This window comes from Prinia subflava, chromosome 7, assembly GCF_021018805.1.
Source record: "Prinia subflava isolate CZ2003 ecotype Zambia chromosome 7, Cam_Psub_1.2, whole genome shotgun sequence".
NCBI classification, from domain to species: Eukaryota; Metazoa; Chordata; class Aves; order Passeriformes; family Cisticolidae; genus Prinia; species Prinia subflava.
Window position 1 is genome coordinate 16,566,212 of NC_086253.1, and position 27,008 is coordinate 16,593,219.

At 37.1% G+C, this 27,008-nt stretch overlaps 1 protein-coding gene across 9 annotated transcripts in view; it reads right to left on the bottom strand.

Moving 5' to 3' along the window:
* Positions 1-27,008, bottom strand: part of KCNIP4 (potassium voltage-gated channel interacting protein 4) — a 385,096-nt gene that overhangs the window by 87,941 nt on the left and 270,147 nt on the right. Inside the window, exon 1 of one of the 9 annotated variants that reach the window (XM_063401706.1) lies at positions 889-1,217. The exons of 6 other annotated variants lie outside the window; for them this stretch is intronic. In XM_063401706.1, the coding sequence (XP_063257776.1) occupies positions 889-1,000 (112 nt within the window). In that variant the 5' untranslated portion in view covers positions 1,001-1,217. Of the gene's footprint in view, positions 1-888; positions 1,218-1,244; positions 1,517-27,008 lie in introns of those variants that run through there. 2 more of the 9 variants (XM_063401700.1, XM_063401703.1) reach the window with 2 other exon arrangements.

Here is a 27,008-nt window from a genome sequence, read left to right on the forward strand (position 1 = left end):
TTCAGAAAACTGGAGTGCTCCCCTTGGCTGTGTGATTCTGACTGAAAGCAGTTACCCAGCAAAAAGGATTGGTCTGGACTGACTTGAGCAAACATAATGACAAAAGCAAGTATTTTTAAGCAAAGGCTTCAGTGACTGAGTAGACATTTTGTGAAAAACTTGAAAAGACAGCTAAAAATCTCACTCATAACTGACCTAAAATAGCTTATTTCTATAAAATGTGAAAAAACCCTCACTTTGTTTAGAGATAGAAGTCGTAATAAATTAATGTGAAGCCCTCTTTGGGAGTAGATGAAATTATATGACCCATATAGTAGAGCACAGACAAAATTCTGAGCAAGCAACAGGAATTTTAAAACATATATGATTGATATATATTTTAAATACACACATTTAATGTTGGCATCTATGCCTTTTTTTTAAAGATGTAGGGCAGGCTTGATCCTAAGGCTCATCCTGTAATAACAGTGGATTGCATTTAACTATGAAACAGATTTTTAAAACACAGATACTTTTACAAAAGAAAATTGTAATTGCATCATAAATCAGAAGAGCAAAGCATTTTGTAAACATGAACTAAGTAAAATCTATCTAGTTCAGTAGCACTGAACACCTTTCAAAGGCAACTGACAGGTATTATGTTCACTATTTTATTTTTTTTTAATGAACATCCTCTCACAGTTGTAAATTAATGGTAAAATAATCTTTTGCTAGCATCTACTTCTGTTTTCCATAACAAAGGAAAAGCAACAGAGGCAAACCAAGGTTATTAGTCTATTATTTTCACTTTTTTTTTTTCATTTCCCAGCTTTTATAGCTGATGCTCTCTATTTTAGCTTATCACACACCAAACCTACAAACAGCACAAACTGCGAGTGACCACTTTACCTTCTGAAAAATCAATCAGTCCCAGCAAATGAAGCAGCTTCAGAGATGCAAATATAATCACAACAATACCCACTGTTTGTAGTCCCTCCGACTCCCACTCGAGAGTCAACATTCTTCCAACAGGCAAATCATTCCAGTCTTCACACGGGTTTGCAATCAGAGGGAAATTAGAGGATTTCACCAAGAGTTTGAAGAAATTTGCAGTGGTGTAAAGCACCACTATACCGAGCAGTGGCAGTTCAGCAGCCACTGTAGCTGAGCTAAAATGTTAGATAAAGCCCCGCATCTCATGCCTCTCTAAGCATTTGATTTCATCAGTAGCGAGTCCTCCTAGAAGGCTGAGGTGGACCACGCACCTCTGGGCATGACATTGTATCCGTGGAGCAGCCTTACTGAGAGCTGCTGGAGGAACATCTGTGTCGAGCAGAGCCTTGGCTGTGTCAGTGCCAAGAGGAAAAGCTCTCTGGAAACTTGCACAGGGAGCAGGCTGCTATCAGCACTCAGAGCTCCGGCGCTCCCAGCCGCTGCGGTGCTCCCCAGCCTCACAGCCTTCCCCAGCCTCTCTCAGCGCAGTTCTTGCTAAGTTCGAGCAATCACAGTTTGGTAAAGACACACATCTGTTTGCACCTGCCAAATGCTGCATGTCAGAAAACTGCCGCCCTCTGCATTGGAGAGAACAATGATCAGAGAAACGCTGCCCCTTCCCCTTCTTAAGCATCGCCAGAGTCTAATTAAATCTTCACTGAAAGTGAGAATGGAAATTAAAGAAATACACATCAGCATGATCAGTGCCTCCAGCTAGCAAAACATAGTGCTGTCAAGGAGACCTGCACAGCCCAAAGCCCTGATCCACAGCCAGGAAGAATGTATTCTTTATCGATTAAGAAACAAAACAGGGCTTTTCTGCCTCAGGACATGAACCTAGAACTGCTGAACCCCAAACTCTGATATTCATTAATGGGTATGAGGCGTTTTCCTGGGAAGATCTTGCGCAGGCTGCACATCAGGGGGAAAAGAATCCCAGCTGATTTATCAAACAGTCTGTATAAAACTAATTGTCCTGTGTTTATTTATGTGATTACCAAGAGGATACCCAGTGTGAGAAATACCCTCTGAAGAATATTTATGCAGCACATGCATAACCAATAAAAGGTTATGCCTAAATGCCCTTGTGCCCATCCTAAAAATTTAAATAAATCCTGTCCATTGCTATACAAGGCACAACAATAAAGTGAAGGGAAGCCTCAGAAAAAAAAAAGATTTTAGACACTTCTCTTAATTAAAACATCTGTTTTAACACTAAAAAGAATGATGTCCAGTATAACTACTCAGGTTGCTACACTCTTTCGACTAGAAAAAATTTTTGCTAACTATCAAGCAGTTCAGGTACTTCTATTTTTGTTCAAAAAGTCATTATAATTTTAAATTAGTGCAATGAGTTGTAACATTAACAATCTATTTTTTATGGGCTACCACATAGAGAAAGAAATATCTAATCTAGAATTTATTACCAGCTTTTTTTGGTTTTCTTTGAAGTCTGTAGGCATTGAAGGACAATGTAAGCAGAACTCTAGAATCTACATATTTTTATTCATTCAAAAATGTATGTGTGTACTTCAGTTAATTTTAGGTTATATCTAGTCAATATATAAGCAGGAATATTCTTTGATTTTACACCTCTGAGTATTTAATACAAGAATGTTGTGAGACTTGTATTTTTTTTACATGCTCTCAATCTGAGTGCCAGTTCACTTTCTCATTAACCTGTAAAGCTAAAACAGGATCTTAAGAGGAAAGCATGGTAAAAATAAGTCAAACCAAATACGCAATCCCATGTTTGCACCTTCCAAATATGTCATTACTTTATACCTCATATTCCATACTAATGATTGAATTAATTTTCCTGTTCAGTTCTTCTCCACTTAAAAGAAAAGTAATACCTTGTTTCCTCTTTACAATTTCTAGGTACTCCATATCATCATCTTGTCCTTTTAAGGCTCTGACATGTCAATCTCAGACTCATTCTCATCTCTGGCTTCTATTTACTCCTTGAGGTTATTCCCACTTAGGCTGTTCTTTTTCTTAAATTTGTGGGGTTTTTTCTTCAATGACAAAGCATGAACAAATGTTTACAGTATTGCAGAAACAATAATCCTAATATAATGTCATGCTCACGCTATAGCAGTGAAAGAGGCCTTATTTATCTTAATAAATGGTCTCAGGGAAATTATAAAATGGAGAAATCTGTCAGTCCACATTTTTCTTTTCCTAAGGTTTAGTCTACCTTGTGTTCTTGAGCTGCCCACTCTTGGGAGCAGAGGCCCTTCTACTCCACCACTGAAGGTGCCAACCCACTGCTGGCCAAGTAAGAAGTGGTCCCAAGGTTTTTTTTTCTGCTTTCATACAAGAGGAAAGGCCTGGACCTCTTAAAAAAGGTGAAAGGGAGAAAGATTTTGAGTTTGATTTTGAGTTTTAGGAGCCAATTCTACCTACACAGTAAATGAGTTACATAAGAATGTTTAAATTTTAAAAAAAGCTGAAAACATCCACTTGAATTAATGTAACTGATTACTGACTTCAGAGAATACCTCCTTAAAAAAAAGAAATAGACTTTTCCTGTTGTTTCTCATGATAATTGTTTAAGTTAGGGGTACCATACACTGAATTTGTGAGTCTCCAAGACTTAACACTAGAAAGTAAAGCAGCAAGGATAAGAAGCTATGTGGAAAAGAGAAAGTGATACATGAAATCCTTCCTGCAATATGCCATGCAACAGATTAAAACATTAATGCTACTTAGAGATATGAATACTTCTGGAAGAAGTTCAATTTCAAAAAATCCATGCCCCAAAATATTTGAAAATTAAATCAATCTTGAATAAGGAGATAATAACATTCTGTTGTATGTACAGCAACTCTTTGTATGCTTGATTATCTAGATTTCTAGATAATGATCTAGATTTCTTGATTATCTTGTTTATCTAGAGTTTAATGTTGGTGACAATAGGGTGGAGTGTTTATGAGTGAGAATCAGGGGCAAGGCCTGGAGGGCAGATACCATGGTGGGAGTCTGCTACCACCTAATGAGGATGAAGAGGCACACGAAATGTTCTGTAAGCAGCTGGGAGAGGTGTCATTGCTGGCCCTTGTTCTCATGGGGGACTTTAACTTGCCAAATGTCTTCTGAAAACACAACACAGCAGTGAGCAGACAGTCTAGAAGGTTCCTGGGGTGTGGCAGACACCTTCCTGACACAGCTGGTGGGGGAGCTCATGAGGGGAGATGACCCATGGATCTGCTGAATAATGGGGTGCTTGCAGGCCATCTCAGGGACAGCAATTGGGAAAGGGGGTTCTCAGCTCTCAGGAAACTCTGGAGGGGCCACCACAGAAAGGCCACCTTGGACCTCTGGACAGACATTGGCTTGATAAGGTTGGGAGAGCCCTTCTGGAAGCAGTCCTGAAGGGCAAAGGATCCAGGGAGGCTGGAAGAGCCCTAAGGAGGCAATATTACAGGTACAGGAGTAGGCTGCTCCTTGTGTGCTGAAAGATGAGCCAGAGGGGAAGACAACTGGCCAGACTGGGCAGAGAGCTTTGGCTGCAACCAAGGACCTCTGCATAAAACAAATACAAGTTTTTCTCTCCTAACTAAATATTCAAGAGGAACCTGTGCTGAAGTGCTGTAGGAGACACACATTACCTGGAAGCACAGATCCCAAATGAGTTTTGAACTGGACAGAGTAGATTTGTCTATATTAGTGGCATCTGTAAGAATGATCCCATTCTGGAGTCCTAACATTTTTCCACAAACAATCCCAAATAAGTACTGGCTGCTCTAACCACTTTAAATAGAATCAATTATGTGTGGAATGCAAATAATATAAAAAAGGACACCTTAGATAAGACACTGTGTTATCCACAATGTACATTTTGTAACTGATTGCTGTACACTTGGAAAATACCATCAATTTTCCCTAAGAAGAAAAAAACACTCAGAAATATTTTTTATAAAGCTTAGATATGAGAAATTAAATTTCATTAATTTTAAAGTTGACTAAGAATAGAGAAAATGTGCCATTTAAAAACAAACAACTCCATCTAATTTAACACATCAAATGAAGTAGCAAATGCTTAAGAATAACAACAGGTTGCTAAGAATTGAACAACTAAGGAATAAAGCAATTTTTAATTCCAGCAATACTTAAATAATACCTAATAAGAAACCAATTACTAACACATAAGGATATAAAATTTCCCTACAACTCAATATGGTTACCCAGTCCTTTCAAAATTATCTGGTATCATCACATTTCTTTCATACTAATCCCAGTCAGCACTCGGTTTTGGATTATATCTGCCATTGTAATTAGTACAATAAATAGCATGTATTTTCTTTTAATTCCCTTAATTTAACAACTTTTATTTTAATGTTTACAAGAAATTTTTACTGGAAGTTTTAAACTCCTAATCTTTTCAAATTTCTTCTGACTCTTATAGAGAACCTACATGATCACTACTAGATTGGAGTGTTTAATGTCTTTCCACTATATTTTCTTTTTAACATTTGCCTGTAGGCAGTATCAGTCTTTTCAGACTTTTCTCTTTATACTGAGAATGGTTTTTATTTCTGTGCAGGCATTCTGTATTTGCTATTGTCTAGTGCACAATGGGTCTGACCAAAACCGATCTGTTTCCAAGGCAAGGATCTGTTACTATTCATTAATTGACTTGAATTATACTGCCTTCCTAGCTGCTAAAATCTGTACCACATTGCAATTAATTTGCGTGCGTGTGTGTGTCTTAATTGGCTGGGAGTAACAGTTCATTAGACTCTATTTGATATTTTCCCCCAATGTATCTGAAAAGGGAAACTGCGGATGAGTTAGAAATAGAAACAAAATTTGGAAGTATTAATTAGCTGCCCTTCTTTCTGTGCTCTCTTATTCCAGAGGGACGTGTTAGACAGGCAGAAGAGAATGAAGTGGTCAAACAAACACAGAAAGGGCACCTACAAACAGGTCAGATAAACTGCAAATCTTCAGCTTCTTGCTCATGCCAAATCTGAGCTTATTAGGAAAGTTAGCTGGTGGATAGTGAACTTAATCCTCCTATTAGATAGCCAGCGAGAAATTCAGTCACAGGCAATAATCTGCAGTTTTCTGCATAGAAAAGTTTCTATCTTTGCTCTCCAGAAGAAAATGATGTCCACTAGAAAGCATTTCCAGAACCAGGAGAAGAAATTAATATAAACGTGTTTTTTCAAGAACCATTCTCAGGGTAAAATGATTTTGAATGCAACATCTCCTTTGCAGGCTGCTACAACTAATCACAGAACATAATGTAACTTTCATAAAATGTATAGAAAAATGAAGTTAATGTATGGAATCACTTTGTTCATCTCACCAGCCCTGCAGCTGCTCAAGTGTTCTAGCAGATTACTTATCCAGACATCATTGCAGGGAAACTTTTGCTAGCTAGAAGAGCAAGGTAGAGTGTAATTATGAAAGATTAAATTTGTCAGACTCCATATATCATCTTTAATATTTACACTAAGTGTCCTAGATTTTAATGACTGTAAGTGCATACAGGCTGAGAAAGGAAAAATTCAACATCTATACTGGCAAGACAAATTTCACTGGTTTGTAATCAGGGAAGAAAACATGATATCCAAGCTTCTACAGGTTTGATCTCAGAAGTAAATTACATTAATATAATATTGTAGTTATAGCTGTATAAAGGTTCTAGGCTACGGTGTGGGATTTAATTTCTTTTTTCCTCTCTTCATTTTCACCTTATGACTCTCACTTGCTTCTAAGCTTTTGTTCTTGCTTTGATCTGTATCAAAGGACTGCTGCCATTTCTGATCTGAAAACAGGAGCTGAAAGGAATTCCACAAGAAAACCATTGCCAATTCCCCTCATAACATAACACAGGTGGATTTATTTGTCAAAAATCTAATTGATACAGCATGTTATACAAATATGTATAAAATACTTTGTGTACAAGTAGTTTGTAAATTAAATGGAATGTCCATGGGAGCAACAGTAGCATTTTAATTTACTAAAGTTTAGCGAAGGATTAAAGAGCAGCTATATGTTTCCTAAATGAGGTTAAATTACATTTAGTAATAGTCAGTAATCAAATTCTGGTTTGTTTTACTGCAAAGCCCACTGGCTTGTTTGGCAAATAAAATTACCTCTAAATTATGCAACTGTATCTTCAGCCTACAGACCTGTTATTTTTATTATTATTAAATCGTATTTGTTGCAGCAGGAATGACCACTACCAAATTTGAAAGCACAAATGTATGTCTGCACAGGAGAAGTGCAGTGTAATGGAACTACTAAGGGCCAATCACACCAAACTACTTTGTTAGCTGTAGAGACCCACCCTCCTGTAAGATATGCTTCTCCTGCATGTAAGGAAACAATTTTTTTCTGTGGTTTCTTCAGTCTTTTCATATTTGGAACAAACATGGTAATGTCTGACTTGCTGAGTTTCTTCTTTCACTAGTATTTTTTAAATTACACGTTGAATCAAGAGGACACCATTATCAATCTCTGTATACATACAAATAAAAAAACTACTGGAAGGCCAACAGATCAAGCTGGTAGAAATGATGGAACAGAGTAGCAGCATTCACAGCTCCTAATTCAGTCATTTTCTGTTAGCCAAATTATAACTATATCCACACATGCTTGCCTATACCTCTAGGAAGCCATTTATTTATGGGCTGTACAATTAGAGTACCTCAGATGAGTTTCTAAAGAAAGAGAAGGTGTTTTCTGTGGTGATGAATGAGAAAATAAATGAACCATGCATGCCAGTAATAAAAGCCAACATTATAGTAACAACCAGGAATATTCATCATCCAAGCCTCCAACCCATCCATCAATTTAATATCATCAACCTATCGTCTGCAACACCTCTGTTTCAAAACAGGTGTTTCTGGCTCTCTATGGTTCAATGAATGGTTAGCAACTAAACCAAACGAAAAAATAAATGTATTATTAACCACAGTAATAAGAACATCACTATTGTGCAGCTCTTTTTTTGTGTGGCACCTTTCTCTGATATAGAATAACCCATGTACAATAAATGCTCTATTTCTCTCCTTTGCTTCTCCAAAGGTGAAGCACTGTATTTCACCATAGCAACCAGAAAGTATTATAAATGAAGGCTGAAGAGGCTGACATATTTCTACATTTGATATACTTGTTAAAAAACGAGTGTATTTGTCCTGTAAAGATGAGGTATTACATGTTTGCAGCACATTAAAGAAACTGCTGTAATCCTGATTTGGTCCCTTAATTCTATATAATTAGACTTGTGCTACATATGAAACATGCACAGGTTTGACTAGAGATCTGCAACATGTGGTTACCATTCCCAAATAAATGTTCAGAATTAGTCCATATCACCTTGTGAGAGGCTGGAATGTACATGGTTAATGACCCAGAACTACTGACCTTTTGCAAAAAGAGCAGAGTGCTCTGCTGACCATACCCAAAGTCACCAGAGGGGTGCACAGCCTCCACTGGAGGATGGCCGTGACAAACTGACCTTTGCTCAGCAACGAGCTGGGTGTGAGCCACATATGGGAAGGGATCCATGAGAAGAAGATCCTGCAAGGCAGCATAGTGCTTCTTATCATCCTTTCCAAAAGGACTCAGATGTGAAAACTCCTTTCCAGGGAAGTACCAGGACATGAACACTTAGACCTGAGGGTATTCACTCCTCCTGATGGGGCACAGCTGGCTCAGCCTCTTTGACAAGAGAGAAAGCTGTCCTGTCTTAGAAGGTGTCAGATACCATCAGCAACTCTCTAAGTGTCCTGTGATCCACAGTGTGGATTCCCACCTGACCCTGAGTGTACATTAAATCACTGCAATTTGTGTTTGCAGGCTTCCTCCACCCCCAATGGATCAAAACTAGGACCATCACTTCAATCAGTGGACATCAAAATTGCAACAACCAAATCTCATTCATGGATCCAGGTGTGATAATATCTGTCTACTCTTAGCATTTCCTCCTTTCTTTTCCCTTCTACATTTTCTTAGATTTTATTTTTAGGATTTTATATTACTAGAGATAATAACCAAAATGGCTACATAGCTGCTTTCTATTGCAGCCAAATTGTTCTAAAATAAACCCTACATATATTTCTTTATAAATACATGTATATATTCAGTTATGTTTCACCCTAATAAATCCCAAGGGATCTATTAACAAGAACCTGGGTTTTTCTTGCCCTCTGTGGTGGGTTGTAACAGGGACACTGAAGATTTTTTCTCTTCTCCAGTGTTGGGTCTGAAATTCACCTACATATAGATGACTTCTGATAAACAGGTTTACTCCTGATACATGGTAGTAGTAGAAAAAAAAGAAATGGATGAGGATACAGGGATATACATGCATGTAATTCTCCACATTGAAAGGTAAAGGACCTTTTATTTTCTTTTTTATTCCCTCCTTTTAATTTTTTTTTCTTTTCATTTTCATTCAGAGCTTTCACTCTCAGAGGCAATCTCAGAGGCTTCTTAAGACTTAATTCTGCCATTAAAAGCATAAGTTAAGCAGATTACTACCTGTTCAGGAAATTGGAAACTTTTGTGAGCTGGACTCTCAATATTTCACAAAAGAGAGAGAGAGTAAAAAAACTTATGGGGAAGGGGTTGAAAGAAATGGCATAACTTAATGTTTTTCAGCAACTAACACTGTCTCACAGCCCTATTCCAGTGCAAGAACCTACAGTGTTATTTAAGGATCCATAGAATGCAATGGAAATTTTTCTGCAACAGCAATTTTGCTGTTCTGGCAAATTGGAAAGCAGCTTTAGGACAAAAGCAACCCTGAAAGGAGCAATGAGCTTACAATGACTTAACACTTAAGTAAGTTAAAGGAAGGTTGCAGATATTCCCTGAGGAATCGTTATAATGCCCAACTAAGCACAGCATCATGAGGCTCCTGTAGATGCTGAAATGAGGGAAGCAAAAAAACACAGAAACCCAAGGTCTTGAACCTTCAACATAACTTCAGACACCACTTTTGAGTGTGTTATGCTGCTGCAAGGATCAAATTTTTCTTTAGTAGATTTGCGGGGTTTACCACACCTTCTATACAATCCATGCTTATGGCTTAGGCAGATATTCCACTATGTACAGAGAATTTGTGGGTCATGAGAAATTCGTTTTCACATGCTTCTTGGCATGCACATGGCAAAACCCAAATTCCATAAATGAGATGCCTTCTTGTCTTCCTCCTGATAAACAAATGTGATTTGGAGCTGGCTGGATTTTTAATCCATTCTCAGCCATTTTTAAGATGAAGAATATTTTTACTGTCATTAATACTTCAGGAATCATTTCCCCCCCCAATAATCATCTGCGCACCAGGCTATGAATTTTAATTCTTTAATCTCCTCAGAAGCAATTTCCGTAGCTTCCAATCAAGTTGCTCTTTTCTGAACTTGTTCTAATTAAGCAAAAGAGTCATATACAAAAAATTTAGTAACTAGTTTTTAGGTATTCAATTAGTGATGAACAACATTCTACAACGACAGGCCAACCATTGCCTTAGCATTTCATTAATAACCTCTTCTCATGAAAATAATATCAATTATTTAAAAACATTGTCTTTATCCCTAAAAAACAAATAAGCTTGAGCATCCTTTTACTTCCAGAAGCTGCAATTTCAGCTGAGGTACCCCAGCAGTGTGCCCAGAGCTCAGCCCATTACCTCACTGCAACTGGTGTTTGCTTTGGGTAAGGTGTAATTTCAAACTTATTCTTTGCTAATAGGACAGTGACACATGCTGTCTTTCACTGAAGCACACTGAGAGTAATTAGGTTGTTCTGCGGCTGCTTGAACAGGTCTGACAGTTTTTGCCCTGTCCCTAGCATGTTGTCACTTCTGCACTTGCTTTGGTGTTTATCTGATACTGTGTGAGCTTTCAAGGATAATCCTAAAACAGACAAAATACAACTTGACAAAAAAACTCCAAACAAACAAAAATCAGAGCTTTTGTCCCCAAAATACCTTGCCAGCAGTGCTCATTTCACTTTTGAGTACTAATCTCATGGTTGTAGCCTAAGACTTGCAATGCTGTGCAGGCTCAGGAGGACAAAAGCCAGACTCTAATGGTGAAAGACCAAGCAAGTAAGGAAATGAATCCTGGGCAGGTTTTAACTGACATAATCAGCACAAAGGTATTGCAAGAAGTAGTCAAAACTTGCTGTCCTACCAGATGTGTGCAAAGAGCTGGAGCAGTGAAGCAGCACCAGCCTTTCTTGCTGTGTGGGATGCAGGGAGATGCACAGTCCCTAGGCTCAGGCAGTCCAACTCTCACATTCAACTCGGTTTATCATTGATTCTGTTTTACTCTTCTTAACATAAGTATACAGGATATGTTCACAGAGCTAGTACCTCTGAAAGATATTCCTTAGATTTTTCTGATTTTGATCCCAGCTGAAGGAATAAGTTAATTTATATTATATGGTGTTCAGCCGATGGGTAAATTCCCTTGGTGAATTCAAGTCTAGTACATTTTTCTTTCCTAGTGAATTACACCATCTAACACACCAAGAGAGACACAAGAGGTATCTCCTCTGAGTCACAGACCAACAGAATGCAGTGGCTTGTCTTGCTCCCTCACTGCCAGAAGACTGTTTTCTTTAGCTTTTAATTGTTTGGGGGAAAGGGAAGGCAACTGCAATAAAGGTTAAGCAACACTTGCTGCCTTATTTGTTGAACTGAGATTTTCTTTTAGCAGAGTGAGGGTATTACTGATCCCCAAAGAAGTTTCTCACTGGTATTAATAAGTTAAAAACTATAAATCTTTTTATTGTAGCAGGAGAAGAAAAATTCAAACAGTTAAACAATTTGAATAAATGCAGTAATTTCTCCCCATCCCAAACCCACTATACAATAGGCTGTATTGGAAGACATTCTCTATGGATAATTAAATTTTTAAAATTGTATTTCTCAAGATTTTTCTCAAAAAAAATCCTTAATAATTCAAGATATTGTCTTTTTTTTCCCAAGGTACTATTTAAACAGGGTATCTCTGAAGGAGGTAGGGAATAAAAGGATGGGATGACAAAAAACTAAGTTTTATGTTTTATGTTCTTCAGGGACATAGAGCAACAAAACACAAAAATAAATGAACAGTCACAACAACATCAGTCTCTCTGCATCTGTCAGTCTCCAGTGCAAACAAAATTAACATACTCCAGGCATGAAGGAGTGGTGTTCAGCTCATTTCTGCATTTCCAAACTTCCTGGTGATTAAATCAGTATTTCAGAATAAGCCTTGTGCTGAGAAGCAGTTAGTGTGAGTAGAAACTCTCAGACAAAATTTGACAGGATGTCAAATTCTACCCCACTTATGGAAGAGGAAAAGGGTCACGGCCACCCTCAAGAGCCCCGACCCAGCCGTCAGCCCCCAGTGCATCCCTACCCACAGTCTCAGTGATTTGTTCAGTGATCTCTGCAGTGCAGCTTTTCTGAAGAAAAGGAGGAAAGGCAGGTACCACCACACATCAATGTCTAATGCTCTGGGGATATCTGTAGCATTTTACAGCAAGAGCTGTTTTGCAAAGAATAAGTATATTTAAATGAGACACGTGGTCCCAGGCATGGTGGCACATTTCTCTATGAAGCAATTCTTGGCCTGTGACCCCACGGATTTGATGCAAAATACTCTTTTTAGTTCAAATTTGACCACACTTGGAGTGAGAATTTAGCTTTCACCTTACTGTTTTCATTTTGTGCCGAGCTATCAACTGCCCAGCAGTAAAATAAATGATGAAAACAACTTTTCTGCCAGAGTCATGACCTGATGTATAAAATAACATAAAAAAAGCAGTAAGAGAACAATTACTATTAAGAAAAGCTTTTCAAGTTTGTGTGCACTTTTTAAAGGAGATTTTGTCTTTGGAATTTCTTGATTCATACCTGGAGGCTTTTTTATTGTTTATCCAGTTCTCATTCTGTACAATTTCAATAACACTTCTGTACAAGTGTCTGAATTTTAATACACAGGAAAGTCAACCTTTAAACAGACACTGTTTCTATATTTAAATATGTAAATATAGTATGTAATATAATTCAGAAAGCTCAAATGCTGCATATACCAACATCTATCAATCCTTATCCCATTTAGTTCACTAGTAAACTAAACTAGTGTTGATTGACTTATTAGGTATAGGATTTTTTTATCTTTAACACTTATTTTGTTAAAATCAGCCTTTTGCCCTTGGGAAAAATTACTAATGTTCTTAAATTATGGCATTACAATCTAGTATTAGAATTTAAACATTTAAAATCATTATATCTAGGATGATGAACAAAAGAAAGGTGGTATAGATTTGGGTTTTGCTTAAGAAAAACAGCAAAAAAGGTTAAAATACTGCTAAGTCTGTAAGACTCAAGACAGAAAAAACCTCAGCTACTAATGAGTTGTAAATATTTAGTCTCTTTACAGAGGCATGAACTACATAACCTGTGTACACCATTTCCTAATGTACTGCTGTCCTTCAACCAAAACCCTCTAGGATATTTAGAGGCAATATTTTACTTCACCAGTGAAAGTAAATATTATGGATAGGACTTAAATGAATGGTAGGACTACCTGGCATCTAAATCCTACCTTTGGAGACTCAGGAAGAGCATGTGTAAAAATGAAAATGAATCTAACTACGCCAGCATACATTTTTTTAACTTCTAAAATAAACTTACTGGATCACAATATGATAGCAAACAATTATGAGACCAACCAGGAAAATTAGAAAAAAAAAAAATCAAAGTGGATGCTCAGAAAATATCAGATCCTTAATGTGGTGCTTCTGATTCAAGGATGCATCTGTCAAGGGTCTCCCCCAGGCCAGGAATTTAAGCTGCCTGTGCTCAAGGCCAGGTTGCTGGGGAATCAGAACTGCTTGAGAAACTGTGACTACCCATGAGGATATTTAAGGTCTGGAAGAAATCACACTCACTCTCTCAGCAGTTGCATTTACACAGACTCAGGTGCTCTTGCTCCCATTCAAGGTACATTGTAAGTAAAATAAAAAAAAAATACATCCTCTACAGAAAGGTTTACCCATAGAGTACAAGAAGATATCTTCTACATCATAAAAACCTTTAATATAGAAACAAATATGTCGCAAATGTCTGAGAAGGGAGATCTAAGCCCTACTAACCAACTATGCTTAAAAAATGAACACAAAAAACTTGCACACAAGTAGTAGTCTGTTGGTACATATTGTAACAGACAGAAGCTAAAACATAACTTTTCATTTCTGGAATGCTGGTCAACTGCAGAATAAATACCAAAGAAGATTTATATTGCTATTGCACTGCAATATCTTGGGAACTTAGGTCCATAAACTGTTACACCACTTTCATCAGTCTGCCATCTTTTATCTATTGTTTTCTTTTCCTTCAGAACTCAGAATAGCCATTTCTAAACAGCTATAACTATTCTAGCTGCGCTTCCAGGAATCTATGAGAGTTACTACCTACATCTGTTAAATTTCTTTGTATTTTACCCCAAGCTGCAAATGAATAGCTAATACCAACGATTCAAAATTTAATGGCACAGATATCTTCATTGTGTTTGCAGTTTCTTTCTTCTACCACCAGTCTTTTTTTATCTGTTTGCAGATCACAACACCCCCAGTTAAAGCCTTTTTATGCCAGTAGTTAAAAACATTTGGTTTCCAATTCTGTACATTTGTGGACACATCAGACACCACTGCTGACATAGCAACGCTTCTGCTTGTGCTTTTTAATTTTTTTTCTTCAGCTCTGCTAGTTAGTAAAATAAAAATGATTATGCTTTACAATGTGGTACTGCAGGAAAATGAAAAAAAAACCAACAAAAAACCCAACAAAACAAAACAAACAAACAAACAAAAAAAACCCAAAAAACCACCTTAAAGTAGTTTAGCTGAAAAACCTCCAGAGGACGAGCTCAAACCAATGAAGATCAGAAGATCATGCAACTTAGTAATATTTGGTGATCCTACTTTTATTTTAAAAACATTGATTGTGCTCACCCTCTGGAATTGCTAAGTAGAACTGAAGCATATCCCTTTCTTTTCAAGTCTCTTCCTCATTTGTCAGTAGCTGCAGTGATGGACAGTTGATTAAACTCAAAGTAAAAATTAAAATAAATTAAAATATAAATTAAATTAAATTAAAATAGAAGGCCTTTCTTCTTAGTTACCAGACTTACTAAGTTTTGCCTCTAGAAAATTAGCTTACAAATCCCCCAAATGCAATACTTAGTCTACTTAAAATCTGTGTGTACGTATTGGACCATATATACATTCAACATTGATTCAACAATGTTTACTAGCACTGCAGAGATGCAGGCAAACGAGCCTTTGGTGAAACTCAGGATTCACCTTTATAAGGAGACAATCTCCTGACCCCATCATCCTCTTCCAGTCATGTGCTGCTCTTCCTCTTCTGAATAAACTCTGGCTCCAGAATGTACTATTTGCCAGTATGTGACAAGTATTGACCCTCCTATAACATAAAGTCTGTTTCTTCCTTAAGATGTCTTTGCAACAAAGAAGAATCAATCTGGCTAAAAGGACAGACAAAATCCTGTTAGTTTCTCAGCCATGATTTATTCTGTTGTTGCCTTGGTTGGTGTTCATAGCTCTGCACAGTGAAGATTGCAGTGCAAAGTCTAAAATTCTTACTTCACATAGAACTAGTAGAACAAAGTAAGGTTTTCTCTTTACTTGGAAGTGAAACAGCTTTAAGGAAGTAAACAAAATGCTAAGAGGCCTTATTCTAATCTAGTTTGTTTCAGATTAATAAAGCAAAGTAAGCAAAACTCAGGTGTGGTTTTACATTTTAATCTGTACATGTTTATCTCTGCTAAGACAGCTGCAGTGCAGTTGTGGCACAATATCATGCCATTGTGTCAAAGTCTTATGCCATTTCCATTTCATATATTCTCCTAGGTAAGTACTGCAACACCAAAGAATTTTTGTTTGGTACTGCCACCTGATAATAAGGAAACTACTAAGGAAAGTTAGCAAGGTGTTGTGCTGAATACCAGTTCTGAGAATGGTAGTTTTGCTAATAATCACAGAGATAACTGATAGGAAAAAGAATAACTCTTTTTGTTCTTGTTTTATTCTTGCATACAGAATCATAATGAGGTTGAAACCAATGGATCCTTTGATGCTATGCTTTTTCAAGTATTAAATACAAATTAGGAAATACCAGCTTGTATTGCTAATACAATGGGTAGAGTAAAGCAGGCAGTCAATAATAACTGACTGAAGACTGTTAGAAAATGCAAAAAGTAAAAAAAGAAAAATAGAAATTCTTCTCCTAGAGATTTTTGACTTTTCCCAGGACATTCACTATTCCACTGGGGATGGGAACTGCTTTTCTCCCTTAACAGAAGCAGTGGTAAATGAGTGGTATCTGGACTTGGGCACTTTCACCCTCCCATCAAGTACACTTTTGGTGGGTCACTGATTTCTTACTGGCCCTCTCAGAAGAAAAAAAAATAAGAAGAAAGCTTAAATTTACCAGATGATTTATGATATCAATATTTGTTAATATTGATATACTCTCTGCCTTTTACTTCAACTCAAGTAGAGTTTGATCCAACTTTATAGTCATGTAAGGCTTCCAACTTCCAAGCAAGAACATTCTTGCAAAGGTCTGGGCACAGCTGCTGATATAGACAAAAGCACATTCAAAAGACAATTGTTTAATCAGCTAGAATTTTTAGTTATTAATATCTAATCTCCCGGCACATTTAGTATGCATCCTGGCATGGTTTATTAGGTTATTATTTCTTTTTCTAGTACAGTTATTTAAGTACAGAATGCAGCATGGTCAATATAGTAGGAAAGATTATTTTCTATACAGGCTTAGTGGCTTTCTTTTATATGCCCTTTCATCAATTTCAGCAAGTATATTGCCAAACTGCCCTAAATTTTATGAGGCATTTAACTAAACAAAGCAGAACAGAAACTTGATCACAGTGTTGTGAAGAAAAATCCTGCCCTGACCACTCACTTTACAAATACTGAACGGACCTGGAACTGTGCAAAGCTTCAAAGACTCTTTTCCATTTCTCTATATTCTTATTACTAATATAATTACAGGGCACATTCAAACATTATTAGTTCATATAAAGTGCAGTAACCCCAGCTGTTTTGGCAGCAGCATATCCATACTTAAACAAATGCAGTCTTTTCTGCTGCTTATACTAATGATTTTCATAAATAATCATACATTTTTAAATAGCTTTATTTCATTGTCTTATGCAGTAGGAAAAAAAAAAGCTTAAGAAAAATAAATACATTTTAAATTATGTATTAGTTCTATACCTTCCCAGTGCATCTTTATATCAAAATCAATTACCAAAGAAGGAAATATCCCTGAGAATATGTAATATATTTTATCAAGAAAAAAATCACAATTATTAATAAATTCTATTTGAAAGAGTTTTTTTCAGCTTCTAAGCTGCATTTCATAATTAAATTCTTTTCTTACAAGAGTTGATTGGTATCTTGTTGTAAGCTGACATGTGAACATTTATAACCCTTTTCTAAACCCTTTTCTATTCCCGTTTCAGATGTACCATCTGTGTGGATCATCCTTGTTCTGCTAAATTTCATGCTGGGTAGCAGAAGCAGGATCGTTGCTATTGGTGCTCTCTTGAAAGCAGTTTGACTTGTTCTCTAGAAAAATGGGAGTTTTCAAACACTGCTTTTTGCTCAGAGCCTGTTCCAGTGTTCTCATCACAACCACGTCGTTCTGAACCTCATGACTCCTGTGCTCAACTGCCTCAAAATTGGAAGACAGCACTAAGATATGTTTAGGATGATAAATGAGACATGATAGAAAAGACCAAAAAATTGTTCTGATTTAAAATATAAAAAGTGTGAGCAATCCAACTCTGAGAGTGTTTGTTTTGTTATTTCATTTTTCTGAGTATCTCAAAGACAATCTTCAAAGTGTGTGAATTCCTGGGCACAGAGGCATCAGCAATAACTTTGCTGTTTCAACTGAATTAATGTTTTCACCTACTGCAGTTAAAGATTGTACCATCACCACAGAGCTTAACAAAACACCTGCTTACATGGGCTGTGTGAATTAGTTTTTGATTATTAACAAAAAATTAGTGTCATTAATTTAAATGCTATAGTTTCTATATCTAGATATGGACAAACCTGGAATAAATTGTAACCATTAACATCTAAATTAATACCTTCCAACGTGGTATTAATGATTTAAATGACAATGCCAAAATGTTTCAGCTGTCTCTTAAATGATCTTTTGGCTGTTACTGTCAATTACTTATTAATATTCTAATAAAAATAAACTGTATTATTATTCATCAACTACATAATTTATGAGTCCTATTTTATAGTGAAACTTTTTTTTCACCCTGAACTTTTGCTATGCCCACTACTGTACGCATCTTAAATTCAGATTCTCATATGAGATAAGAATAGTTTCCTCCCAGTGTATTGCATAATTTATATACTTTTAAAATACAGCTATAAATAGAAATTATCTGACTGACCAGAGAACATCTATAACAGATGTGTTGATATTTCAGCAAGAAATATAAGATTTATAATACAGACAAAATTGGTAGCAAGAACTGTCATCTGTGTAAAGTCATGTGAACTATGTTTTTACCCACTGGAACAAGAGAAAAACATGTGCATATATCTCTATTCTGTGTTATGACTTCCTTCAGTAATCAAGTCAATTAAAATGTTTTCTAATGGTGCATCTTTGGTTAATATTACTCAGAAGTGTAATGATTTGAAACAGTAATTCTTATTTAAACAAAAATAACTTTTTCCAAAGAAAACATTACTGAAATGCTGTTAAAGATTGTCTTGCAATCCAGTAGCACTCTCTCAATGTTGTCTGAGAGAAGATGCATCAAATTTCATATGAACATTTTGCTGATGGAAGGTTGAAAAGAAAACTTGCTGTTGAAAAAAGCTGCAGGCAGAGTGCCATAGCTTGTGAATAGTGATCTCTAGCACTGGCTGGTATGGTGGGAACTGTCAAGAAGCTACTCTGAGAAAAAGCAGTACTCAAAAAGCTTATATGGCTTACTAGACCTTCAATAAGTAAAAGAAAGGAACTTAGAAATATCATGATTAATGATACCAAAAGCTGCAGATAAATCTGAATGATGTATTAATACTTTTGAATTTTATTGCCTATATAGATAACTTGCCTCAAAGGAAAAGCATAGCATATCAGCCTGAAACAAGAGTAGAAATGTTTTTAAGAAATTGCAATGATGTGTTGTTATCACAACTGACTTGATAGTGTGAAAAAAGAAAGGAGACAGCTTTAATGGCTGCAATAGGGTCTTCTAACTGATGTGAAAGAAACACCTAACCTTTAGCATGACAAGGTGTTAATGAAGACAACAAATCTCTCTTGATCTTTATGACTTACCAGGAGACTCACATATCCATGTCAAAACCCTAGACTGTCTCATCCGTGAAGCCCAATGATAAGCCAGGTACTAAAGTAAGTATACTTTATAACTCTCCTGACACTTACTGTGATAGAAAAGGCAGTCAGGATCCAATCAACCTTATGTATTAGTAAAATAATTATAAAGAGTAAATTTGAGGACTTTCTGGCAGAAGGAAGCCATGCACTGTGTAAAAGCTATACGGACACAAACAAAATTTAAAGGATTGTTTCCATGATTTCAAATAATTGGCAGCTGCTTTGAGCGACTCCAATAATGCAGAAGGCACCAAGAGTATCCTTGTCTTCATAGAGGATGGAAAATGTAAGTCAATAAAATTTCCTTTAACTGGGTATCACTAGTCGAACAGTCTAGCTGCAAATCATGATAATAAATTATATACATAGCTTTTACTTCTATATTGTTTTACTTTCACCACGATATAGAGGGGAAATATTGCTGAAAAGCCAAGCCAAAATATCTAATGATCAAAATGTACAATTCATTTAGTCAAAGTGCATTATACTCCTATGAGTTCATTACTCATTTATGAGTAAAATAGTTGTAGTTTGAGTTACCTTAATGGAGGGCATCATGACTTAATTTTTTCAAGGCAAGGGCTGTGTTTGCTACATATCTAGCCATTGCACCTTTCTGCTGGATTATGAACTAAACGTTTTCAAACCTGTCATCTGTGTTTTGACCTTATAAAGTTCCCACTGTTAACCTGTTTTCCTTGTTGAAATTTATCAGTTCCCTTTGAAGGTGCCACTGCAGGAGCCACAGCAGGACAGGATCATCAGCACCTGAGGCCACTCCTGACAGCCACTGAAGCCTCTTGCCCAGTTCTGGGTGTGAAACCAGCATCCTGCAGAGTTCTGTCACACATGCTACAGCACACCTACAGATTCACGCTTCAACAAAGAAATAAATAGTTCAAACACGTTAACTAATTGGGGTGATTAATTAACAGCACATAACCAGGGTCACAAGTGCACTTTTAAGTCTCAGATGGCCTCACCTGGGCTGTCCCACCCAATTCCAAGGGTCCAGTTTAGCTCAAGCTTGGGCATTGTGCCTGAAGTGTATCATGGGTGTATCCATATCTGCCCTCATTTCCTCTGAACCTGCTAGAAGTTTCCCTCTGTCTCTCTCTCTCTCTCTTTCTCTCCCTCTCCTCTGTTCCTGACTGGACTTTCTGGGTTGACCTCCTAAACCTGGCTCAGGACATCACCTTCTCTGGTGACATGTGGATGGCTGACAGTGACTTTTCCATCAGAACACCTGCCCTGTTCAATCCTTGTTGGAACTTGATCTATTCCATGAGAGCACTGCCTGTTCTGGGAACAGCATCAGCTCCTGGCTGAAGGAGCTTTAGCTGAAAGCTAAAGATGCTTTCTTTATGAAAGCAGCCTGTCCTTTTCAATCCCTGATGCTTGTTTGAACTTCCTTTTCATACTGCCAAAACTGCTTCCTCCCACCTCACTTCTGGAAAGCCCACCAGCTCACATCTGCAAAACCAGAGAATGATGAAGAACAAAAAATTTAAGGAAAGTCCATTAGTGGAAGGTAGTTAAGAAACAACACTTCCTACAGTCACAGATCAGTTAACTGAACTTTATTTTTCTGTAAGAAGTATGAGATATGAGGTTACATGCCCTGAAAATATGAAGGAAATGAAGGCTTAAAAGCACAGATACAGTTTCTTGCTGTCACAATGCAGAAGTGAGAATTCAGAGCATTAATCCTACATCAGATCTCTTTATACTGGTATTTTAGACCGTAAAAAATTTACACTTGCAAATTTTTTAACACCCTCAGGAGATGCTAGCACACTTTGAACAAAGTAGACTTGCCAAGGAAACCCCAAAACACTCCATATCAAATCCACCTCACTAGATGTCTGTCAGATAACACCAGTCTTTCCTCTCTGCAGTTCATTGGTATTCTCTACCATCCACAGACCACTCTTTCTGCTCTCTTGATCAAGCAAAGCTGCTTCTGCCTGTTCCTGCTGCCAAACACAGCTCTTCAACTCGCACTCAGCCAAACCAAAGCACACCAACAGCTTCACACACGCAGCTGGCAGGAGTGCATGCTGACATGCTTCAAAACACGTCCTACGCTGCCCAAGAGAAGGAAGGGCTGCTGAGCACAGCTTCTGAACACTCTGTGTCCACACCAGCCCTCAGGCTACGAAAGCTCTGCCAATGCCACGGGTGGTATGGAGACAGTGGGGCTGTTATAAATAGCTCTGATCTGCCAGAAGAAACACCAGCAGAGAGCACAGGTGACACCAAGGGATGCTGGTAATGGTTGGGTGTTGAAAGTCAGCTTCTGCTACAGAATTAAGGGCAGCATCCAGGGCCATTGATCTCAAAAAGTGCTGCTGCTAAATTAACTGCCAAACTTGACACCAGCAAGTATGTTTTGCTATTTTCCTATAACCACACATAAAATCCTCTTCTAAATTAATACAAGAGAATTAATGATGGAATTCATTTTACCCAATGAAAAGCAGAATCCTCTCTCCTATTTACAGCATGAACATAATTAAGTTTAAACAGGACTTTCACAATTAATTCTTATGAAACAAGACACTAGAAATTATGTTGGCTGTTATGAAGAATGGAGATATGTTTCTGCTTTGTACTAGCAAAATGAGTCCAGATTCTGTCGGAAGTTAGCATGTTTTGAAAATATTAAGAAACAAATACACCAGTTCCCCACCAGTTGAAGGGTCTCCACTGAGCTCACTGCTGTTTATCAGTACCTTGTATTAGAGGAGCCAGCACTGGATGCAGCACTGTAGCTATGGTGTAATGAGGATAACAGTCTCTTCCTTGATCTGCTGGCTGTGACCCTTCCTGTGAGTGCTCCCAGCCCAGACTTACTCCAAACACCAATGTACCAGTCAGTGCACTCAGCCTGCCATATGCCAGGAGCCCCAGATGCTCTCCAGTAGAGCTGTTCCACATGTTCCTTCTTAAGTGCAGGATTTGACATTTTTCTTTGTTGCATTTCATGATTCTCCTGCTGGCACATTCCTCCAATCTGTCTGGGTATCTCTGGAGAGTGGCTCTCCCAGTTTTGGCCTCACCTGCAATGCTGTTGGCAGCACATTTCTTTGCAGGTTATGGACAGAGCTGTGAAACAGGACAGGTTTCAGGAGAGATTCTTGACTCTCCTTGTCATCAGCCTCCAGGTAGGACAAAACCCATTATCCACTAAGCCTAGTGATCCAAACAAGCCTTTTGTTTATTCAGCTCATTGTCCACCAAACGGTGACTAATACAGTATTCCAAGTGCAAGAACTTCCAGATACAGTTAACTATAGACAGAGAGGAGCAGAAGTACAGAGCTGCTGGCTAATTCTGTGCCTGGCTGCGTTGTTAGAAGTTGAAGTGCAACTTGGAGAGTGTGACAGAGATGCATTACTGCCTGAAGAGCTGCAGGATCAAGGGTTTATCTGAATAATTTGACAAAGTATTTCAGTAGTAAGTGTGCCCTTCTAAATTTTCCAAGACCCGTTCCCAAGCTGTGTTTTTCTGCAACCTACATAATGAGATAGGTCATAGCCCAAGATGTACTTTTTGTTAGAAAAAAGCTTCTAATTTTCAAACCAATTCACAATCACTCTTTTTTATCACAGCTCTCTTATTGACATGTTTTACAATGGTGTTTAGAGATCACCCAGATTACAGGAGGATAAAAGGAGGAGGATAAAAGTATAGAAGTATAGCAGGACCTAGTTTCATTATGCTTAAAGTACTTTGAGAGGCTCAAGATATATGGAGAGAATAATTTCCATTCCACAAAGTAGCATGATGAAGTGATTTGCTGCTGAGTAAATTCAATATGTGACTGAAAGGCCCAAATATTAAAAAGAATCCTGATCAAAACAGACCAAAATCAAAAGCACAGATTAATGAGACAAGATATATAAATATTTGGAAATGCTACAAAAGGTGCTCACTAATTATATTTATTCCAAAATTTTAAAGTCAATTACAAAAGCAAAGAAGTTCTTCTCAATTTCTGTAAACATGACACTAATTACCACTCCCAAAAATCAACTGTATTTGATTAAAAATATATATATATTTAGGTTAGAAATTTACAAGTATAGCAAGGAATATATTTTTCACTTCTTAAGCATATTGCCTAAATGTAATTTTGTCGTTCTAAACAGTTTTGAACTTTGGTTGCCATCCAATGTGGAAAAGATCTCTCCTATTCACTACCATCAGAGGTTCTGTTGGTACCTCATAGCCCCGTATTGTCACTGCTCTAGTTTAAGAAAAAGAAAATTTAAAAATTAGTTTATTTCTTCCTTGGTTATTTCCCCAAGCTTAATCCTTTCTCTGAAGTACTAAAGGAGTTTATGTCTACCAATTTTTAACACATCAACCTGCTTTTCTCTGACAGCAGCTTTTTTTCTGTCTGCTTTTGCTTTTAGTTTGTGACTCTCAGAATCTCAGGAACAATATGTTGAAGACTGATGGTCACGGACTGGTAGCTTTCTGTTCCACCTTTTTTTTCCCCCCTACAAATTTCCACATTATTTCCATAAAGCCTGCTTACCACTGCAATGCTTATCTATTAACTGCAGGATGTGTGAGCACACATGCACATTTCTAACAAGTGGTGCAGAAGCTTTGCTTTGCTATTGCTAAGCAAAAAGAGTACAGAGCAGGATAACTCACTCTGTGTTACATTCCCCCAAAACACCTTCAGAGAAATAGCCAAGCTGACTTTTAGAATGCACAAGGGTTTCCAACAAGATTGTCCATTCAGGGAAAAACAATATTCCAAATATTTCAGTTGTGTTGTTCTGCTCTTTTAATTCACAGTCCACTATTAATGTTACATGAATAAGAAAAATGGGCAGAGATTCTGTCATACTGATTAACCAAATAAATAAAGTTAACTCCTTTTAATGATTTTGTAGATTCATTGATTTTTCCCAGTGTTAGTCAAGGGGAGATTGTGGCTCAGTCTTTGCCTCATTTTTATCTTTCCAGTGAACCCACAGCAAAACAGAGCATGGAGTACAGACTCCAGTACAAAAGTAGGATTTGCTTTTTAAGTGGTTCAGCTGGTCATAGTTTTAGAAGCTATAAATAACACCACAAAAGAATCAGATCTACGAATCTCCAAAGGCCATTTACATGTGAGCATTACTCATATAAAGAGACACTTAAATAGAGTGTAGATTGGCTTTTTTCCCTTAGGACTGCAAGATATAAGATGCAAGACTGCAGTTAAGACTAAAAAGAGAAACAAAGCCATAAACATTTAAACACTACAAAACCTTAATGCAATTGATCCAAATTTTGAGCTAAGAATATTCACGTCAAATACAAATATACAAAAATTCATATCACCTTGCATTAGCTGACCTGTTTTTAAATAGCAGTATCAAGTAACTGCATTCCCCACTTTCTTGTCTTCTTATATTGCCTTTAAAAATAGACTTTTTTCTTACTCCAAAAATTATCCAAAGAATATAAAAACAATACTATTTTACAATTATTGTTTAAGAACATACTATGCTTTCAATCATGTCCACAGAAGCTATAGCAAGTGTTTATTATTTGCAAAATCCTACTCCTAACACTATTACAGAAAAAAATAAGAAAGAATTGAGCTTCCCCAAAATGGCAGGAAATATTTATCATTTACAAGCTTGAAACAGGAAAGCTTTCTCATTTATCTCAAGTGTTGAATTAACTGCACAGTAACTAAATAGTAAGAAACAATAATTTAAGAAAACTTGGTTTCAACTGACTGAAACCCAACAATACATTGGAAAAAGAATTCAAGTACAGTCTCAGCTTTTCAATATACAAAAAGTCTCCAATTTCTTTATTAATTTGTTTTAGCTTAAGCTAAATTTCCCCTTTAGTGTTTTGTTGGACCAGGAAGAGACAGGCCTATAGATCAAAAGCTGTTACTTATACAAAGTTATATAAAACATCAAACTTGATGTTTGCAAAATATCAGAATACTAATTTATTTTTGCAAACTAATATGTCCTAAGCATCAGATTTATTTTTTTTCTTTTAGGACAGATAAAATTTATTAAATCCTCATGCTTAGCATGAAGTTTATTAAAATTAGGAATTGGATGGAATACCACTCTTCAAGTAGCATTGTTTTATTGTATCTGTGTTCAGAGAAAACAAGTTTAGAGCCATAATAGCAGCCTAGGTGGTATCACACTATCACATGTGAGCTGCAGGAGCAGCAGTGAAGGTACTGAAGATGATCTAGCTGCAGGTTTTTAATCTGCAAGTATCACCATCAAACTGTTCAAACTCCTTCCCACAGCCGCGAGGAAGCAGCATGTGGCAGCATTAGAATGACTGCTGCCAGCTTTTCCTGTGGTGTAATTCTTTCTTTTCATCATCATCACATGAACATTTCTCCAAGTTAACAGTATGACTTAAACAAAAAAATACTTCAGTTGTCTGAGCCAGAATTTTCTTTCTTTTTATTACATTTTTACATAGGCAGGCAACCACTAAAGATCAACTTTATCTAAAATAAAATCATTCAGAATTACTGTATATCCTCTTTGCTTTGGAAAACAAGAGAAAAGAGGAGGATATACTTGATATAGGTGAGCTTTAAAATTAAATGGGAAATTTCCAAATATTTGGCCAAGTATTTCTTCTAAGAGAAAAAGTGTTAAAAAGAGATAATCAGAAAAAGATTCTCCATCAGGGCTAATTGCTCATGGAGTAAAATACAGCTTTTTTACTGTTAAATCCCCTGGCATCAAAACATTAAAAGCTAGTTACAAAATAATTGACTTCAACTTTCAGAGAAATGCAAAGTAAGCATTGTTCATTGTCACCACACACTCAACAATCCTCCTAATGAACTGAAGAAACTCCTCCTAAAAATTTGGGATTTATATTTTTCCTGTTTTTGGAAAACTGTCTTGAAACTTCATCACTTCCCAGCAGAAGCCCTCAAAGAGAATTTAACCTGTTACTTGTACCAACTTAATCACTTAACTGACACAATCTTTTTTCCTTCTCTTAATCATATCTCACTCCTGCTTTCTGTTTTGCTGTGCTAGCTTCCATAAGAGAGTTCTCCATTCATTACACTTCTGCCACCTTGAATTCACCTCTCAACCTCTGCCCCTGTAAGCAGCATGTTATAAATCAAAAGGAGCTGCCACAGGCTCTGATCCTTGCATGAAACAGGCCACATGCCCAGCAGTCACAGCCCCCGTTTAACAGGGCAGGAGTTATGTCCATAAGTCTTACAAATTCAGCAGGAACACCAATCCTTCAAAGCCTCCTCATCCTCCACCTCAGCCACACTGTAGTAGCAGCTACACTGGTCATGCCAGCACACACTTCAGTCAAGTTCACCTCAGTTTGAGTATTAGATGTAAAACCAAAGAGAAAAAACAAAGCACCAAACAAAGCAACAAAACCCAAACAAAGCAACCCCCCAAAACCACACACACACAAAAAACCCCCGAAAAAACCCCAAACAATAAAGCTCCAACACCACAGAATACATGTAATTGAAGTACCTAATGGTGCTTGTCAACTTGAACGAAAGAACTCATTCTCACAGAGATCATGGTATTACATTTTTGAAACC